Below are 6,119 nucleotides of genomic sequence, written 5' to 3' on the forward strand. Positions count from 1 at the left end.
GCCTTCATGGTCGCGCTGACGCCCGTATAGTAGAGTGGCGTCGCCACAACAGTAATACCCTCGCCTCGCATTCTCATGGCCTCACCATATCTCTGAGATTTCGAAATTTCGGCGAGAACGGAAGCCACAAAGGGTGCACACAAAAGGGAGATTAATCATTGAATTTCGAGAATTTGAATAGCGTTTTTTTTTTTTTTTCCGGAATTTTCAGGAAAGTCCACTTTCATCTCTGCACAAAATAAAAAGCTATCAATAACCTTTTCATCTTAAACATGTTAACATGAATCACCCAAAGATTGTAGATGATCGGATAAAATCTCTCGGAGGAGTTTGTTAAAATTTGACCCCTATAACAGGCCAAAATTGGCGCCCATGTCTGTTAAGTTTAATTACATGGCTCCAAAAAACTTTTTTGTAGGTATTGAGCTGTTATTTACCAGTCTTATGTCTGTGAAAATTTTCATGAGTTTTCACCCAGGTTTAGACCCTCTAACTATAATTTTTCTTTATGAACAGCGCTTTGCCACGGCAAGCCTGGTGCAACAAAATGAAAAGCTCTCTGTCTTTTCATCTGAAACATGTTTAGAGGAAAAACCCCAAATTTGAAAATGATCGGATAAAATCCCGAGGACAGTGGTCGGCAAACCAAAATGTTGGAAGAGCCATATAGGACAAAAAAAAACAAAAAACAAATATGTCTGGAGCCGCAAAAAAATAAAAGCCTTCTATAAAACTTACAATGAAGGAAACACATGCTGTATGTATGTAGGAGACTGGACTGTCTCAGAATTGTTTGTTATGCATTCCTTTGTTGTGTGTTCACAAACACCCCCATCGAATTTATTTTGTAATTTCCTCGCTTGATTATTTTTTTTTTGGTGCATTATTTTTGCTTTTCTCAGTGTCAGTGAAGTGATCATTAATTTCCGTTTTTCTGAGGCTGTCTTTGAACGCCTCTGGAGTCAAACGAGAAGAGTGAAGGCACGGAGTCGGACGCAGACGTGTCTGTGTTTGTCGAGACTGTTAAAAGCATAAATAAAGTGTACGTTTTAAAAAACCAACACCACAGCTCTCCTTTTTCAGAGCTGCAACATGTATCTATATCTATTTGAGCTATATTAGCCTACTATCAAAATCTTTTTCCATTTTCAAACATTTTTTATAAAGCTCCAGGGAGCCACTAGATGTCGCTAAAGAGCCGCATGCGGCTCTGGAGCCGCGTGTTGCAGACCCCCGCCCTAGGACTTCGTTCAAATATGACCTCTATCAAAGGCCAAAAATGACAGAATTCTAAAATATAAAGTCGACATGGTGAACTTCCTATTAGGTTTAGAATGTACACCTTGGACCGAAACATTTGTCTCCCATTTTTCACATATCTAGGTGAAATGTAGAACCAGGAATATTCGTTCATTTATTTTCCGATCCGCTTTATCTTGACAAGTGTCGCGCGGCACGCTGAAGCCTAAACCAGAGCTGTCTTGGGGCAGTAGGCGAACACCCGGAACTGGTTGCCATCCAATTGCAGGGCACACAGAGACAAACAACCGTCCGCGCTCACACTCACACCTCGGGACAATTTAGAGTGTTCCATTAACCTGCCACACGTTTTTGGAATGAGGAAGGAAACCGGAATACCCGGAGAAAACCCACACAGGCACGGGGAGAACATGCAGACTCGACGCAGGGAGGCTAGAACCGTAATTGAACCCTGCACCTCTGCACTGTGAGGTCGACGCACTAACCACTGGATCACCGGGCCGAACCAGGAACACCTTTTTGTACGTCTGAGGGTGCTACATGTGTCAGAGCGTCATTAATCCACTGTCGGAGATATTGTCGACCCATTTTTTTGTACTTGTTCATGGTGACTCACAGTTTTCGCCAGGGCCGATGTGTGGGCAAAGTTTAGTGAGTTTTCTTCACGTTTAGTTTCCATGCAAGTTTTCCAGACAGTAGTAATCATAATAATAATAGTAAAAATAATAACTAGAGCTCCGAGCAGCTATAAGGGGCCCTCGAAGCCCTGGCAACGTTGAGGCACTGGCACATTGGAATTAGAATTTTTTGAAAATGAGGCACATCAGATTAAAAGCTATGAATTATCTTTATTCACTACAGTGTTTTGAAGATAAATTGTGTTGTTCTTTTATTCATAAATGGTTCATTTGTAACTTTGAATATAAGTTCCACAGTACACCCTCCCTTTTCTCTGCCCAACTTCACCTTTTTTTAAACTAACCTTGTGGCCCATGTCAAATGTCATGTACTTTAGTTTTTTTTTGGGGGGGGGGGGTCATGTCGCGGGCCGCTGAAGAATGTATGGCGGGCCCCAAATGCCCTCAGGCCATCATTGTTGCATGACTCTCACCTCTCCTTTTCTCTGCTTCACAAACACCCGCAGCAAACAGTTTTTTTTTTTTTATTGTATGTTTCCTCTCTTTCTAACTAGTGCTATAGCCTTGCACCTATCCTCATCTCTTTTTTGTTTGTTTGTTGGGGTTTTTTAGACTTGTCAAGAACCTGTTTGATTTGGCCCGCCAGCACAAACCCTCCATCATTTTCATCGATGAGGTGGACTCCCTGTGTGGCTCCAGGAATGAGAACGAGAGTGAAGCTGCCCGCCGCATTAAGACAGAGTTCCTGGTCCAGATGCAGGGTGAGCATAAGCTGTCTGAGAATCCAGTTAAATGACAAGGTGTCATTAGGGCAGTGAAGTGTCAAATCAGCAATCTTCTATATGGCAGACTATTGATGGAACTAGATACATAGTCACAAGTAAGCCTCAAGTCAAAAGGTGTCCACATTAATCGATTCATCAACAACTTATCGATTACCAAATCAATCAACTATTTTAATAATTGAGTAATCGATTCAAGCCATTGTATAACTTACAATTTTCTAAATCATCTAATTTCAGAATTATCTCAGTAATTATTCTCTGATTCCTGTAATCCCTTATGAAAGCAGACTTTTGTGTTTAATCAAAAATCTGCTTTTATTTCTGTTGAGCTTCAGCATAAGGTTCCAAGAGTCTTTTTGGAAGGTATTGGGCTATTTGCATATACGGTAATTCCAAAATTTAATCGATCTTGATGGACAACCAGGGCTGCTTCACAAACTTTTGTAATGGGGCGTGTTGAGCAATTTATTTTAAAAAAAAATCTCCCAATGTCCTATGAAACCATTAAATTTGTTGCTAAGCCTGATGTGTTGTAGAGTTTCATGAGTTTTTGTGCAAGTTGAGACGCTCAAAAATTGGGTCGTTTTCTGGCAAAACCTTATTGTGTAAAAACGCAAACTTCGTGTTGCACGTCATGAAGGTCTAAACACTATTCTGAGCAAAGATGAGGAAAATCTAGTTAACCCGATGAAAAAAAACAACAGCAAAAAATAAATAAAATTCCTTCAGCCAGGAGGTGGCACTACCACTACAATAAAATTAAGTTTGGAGATGTCTCTGGGTTTAATTTCATCATATGTGTCAGATATTGACGAGGCATGTGGGTCAAGTCACAGGAACCTTCGTAATCAAAACGACGCCGAAGGAAATTCAAAATGATGGACTTCCTGTTCACTTTAGCGTATGGCTCCCAAGAGACAGACTTTTTTGTTCACCTTGAGCGGTTACATATGCCACCAAATTTTCCTTGCTCTAGGTCAGTGCTTCTCAAATAGTGGGGCGATGCCAGGGGCAAGGGGCAGGGGTGGGTGACTCTTGGGAACATCTTTTTTGCCGAATAAAAGAAAGTGTAATTGCACATCCACTACAGTAGTTGGCAGTGGCGCTCTCATTGTTGGAGAATGCGCTGGGAATAGTCGCTATATGGTGTAGGGTATTCCTTTATTTCATAAAAGTGTCATTTTTTTTGCACCGAGCAGGCGATATGAAGTGCAGTAAACAAAGCCTCAGGAGTGAAAGTTATTTTTTTTTAACAGGGATGAAAAGAAGGTGCGGAGAGAGACGAAAATAACGAGACAAAAGAAAGTCACCCCAAAGTTAAGACAAAGAGCTATGACGAAGCGTATGTAGCGATTGGCTTCACTGTGACAACACTGGGAGACGGACGAGTCAAAAAATGCCGGCTGAGGCCAGCAAGAAGCCATATAAATCAAGGCGCCACTTAAAGACATTACACCTCAATCACGCTGATAAGCCACTGGAAAAGTTGCGCACTGCAAAATGTGCTCATCGTGGCCATCAATCCTGACTTCCTCATTTTGATCCGAAAAAAAAAACTCTTGTTGACTAAAGTTTTTTATCTATTGAGCTCCTGATTTAATGTTGCTGAGCTGAATTTGAATTTATTTATTCATATTTAATTTTCGTTTTCCGAATGAAATGGTGCAATAAATTGGACAACAATGTTTACAGTCTTCCAAGCCAATATGCGGTCAATCTTTTTCATTCGCTCAGAGAAAAACATGAAAGACTACAACATATAAACCCCCTAGCCAGTAGATGCCGCAACCACGAAGACAAAAAATAAGTTCGTAGAGGTCTTCATTCCTGATCTATCATGTTTGTTTTTGTTTCATGTCATCAGGTTTTTAGAAGGTGTGATTGTTAGGTTAATGCTGGTAATCAGATGCTAAGAACACATCAGGAACAGGAAGACTCAGGAGGCAGGCATAGTTGTCTTTCTTGCAAGAGAGAGCGGGCTAAAACGTCTCGGTTCACAATCTCAAAGCAGCTCTCCAGCTGGCTCTGCAATGTAAACCGTTACAGGTTCCGGGGCAACTCTGAAGAGTGCGCGTTTGTCTCCTTGCATTTATTGGAAGGATGTCCCTGATACACGATCTTCTAACGGGAGTGGGGAGTATTTTCACATTCCACAACAGTTTCAGTAAAGGAGAGTTTCAATGAGAACACACAGTTCATTCCTGAGATGTCGTCAAACAGCTCCTGCTGGATGTCGATGGTCCACGTACACAGCTTGGGATGTCCCTCACACGGTGTCCTGGGGTTGATGTTATCTTCTCACAAGCAACAGTTAATTTGACCAGAAGCCGTTCACTTAACAACAAGATATTGTCTTAAAAACTAGAACAGGAGCAGCCTGAGCTCTCCCGGTCCGACAAGTCTACCATTATCAACCTACCCCATTGTATATGAGGTATTTGCGAGATATCACTCTGAAACAGGTTTTAAAGTTACACAGAGAGTAAATATGGGATAAGAGAATTACATTTATTCCAACAATGATCATGTGGGTCAAGAGGCAGCTGCTTTTGTAGTCAAGGCGACACTGACTTTTAAAGTGAATTCCAAATTGCAGCCTTCTTGTTAGATTTAACATATGGCTGAGAGAAACGTTTTTGTAGGACTTGGCCTGTTTCATATACCAGCAACGTTTCGTACATCTGGCAGAAACGTACAACCAGGGCCGCTTTTTTATAAACATCTAGGGGCCACTGGTGAGGCAATTTTCCACGTTAAAATAATAATTTTTGTTGATTTTGTCAGGCCCGATGTGTGTACAAAGTTTCATGGGACAAGCGAGCCGTCAAATGGAGATTCACACTAATTTAATCAAATAGTGGTGATTTTACAATGGGTAATGTGTGTGCAAAGTTACATGAATTTTCATGCACATTTAGACCCTCAAAACTTGTGGGTTTTTTTTCTTGGAGAACTGCACATTGCCACGGCAACAGCATTTTACGAAATCACGCATTATGAGGTCTTAAACACTGAGCAAATATAAGATAAGATAAGATATCCTTTATTTGTCCCACAATGGGGAAATTTACAGTCCACAGCAGCAAGATAATGGGGAGAAAGAAGAAAGAAGAAAAGAAAACAAACACCGTTCAATTAAGTGCAATATAAATACAGATATAGATATGGTCGCAGTGCTATTTACAATTGTCTTCCACATCATTTTATTTATTTTTTATTCAGCAGCCTGACAGCAGTCGGTAGGAAGGAGCGGCGGTATCTCTCCTTCTTGCAGCGCGGGTGTAACAGTCTCTGGCTGAAGGAGCTACCTAGTGCTGTCAGGGCGGGCTGGAGGGGGTGGGAGGGACTGTCCATCATAGCTTTTAGCTTAGTTAGCATCCTCCTGTTGCCCACCTCCTCCAGAGTGTCTAGGGAGCAGCCCAGGACAGAACTGGCC

General features: G+C 41.4%; 1 protein-coding gene across 1 annotated transcript in view; it reads left to right on the forward strand.

Annotated features, from left to right (window-relative positions):
• Nucleotides 1-4,226, forward strand: part of LOC109532564 (vacuolar protein sorting-associated protein 4A) — a 19,598-nt gene extending 15,372 nt beyond the window's left edge. Inside the window, exons 7-8 of the mRNA XM_019897444.1 lie at nt 2,511-2,659; nt 3,940-4,226. Coding sequence (XP_019753003.1) covers nt 2,511-2,659; nt 3,940-3,974 — 184 coding nt within the window. The 3' untranslated portion in view covers nt 3,975-4,226. The remainder of the gene's footprint in view (nt 1-2,510; nt 2,660-3,939) is intronic.
• Nucleotides 4,227-6,119: the final 1,893 nt, after the last annotated feature.

The sequence above is a fragment of the Hippocampus comes genome, unplaced genomic scaffold (genome assembly GCF_001891065.2).
Source record: "Hippocampus comes isolate QL1 unplaced genomic scaffold, H_comes_QL1_v1.1 scaffold407, whole genome shotgun sequence".
Taxonomy (NCBI): Eukaryota; Metazoa; Chordata; class Actinopteri; order Syngnathiformes; family Syngnathidae; genus Hippocampus; species Hippocampus comes.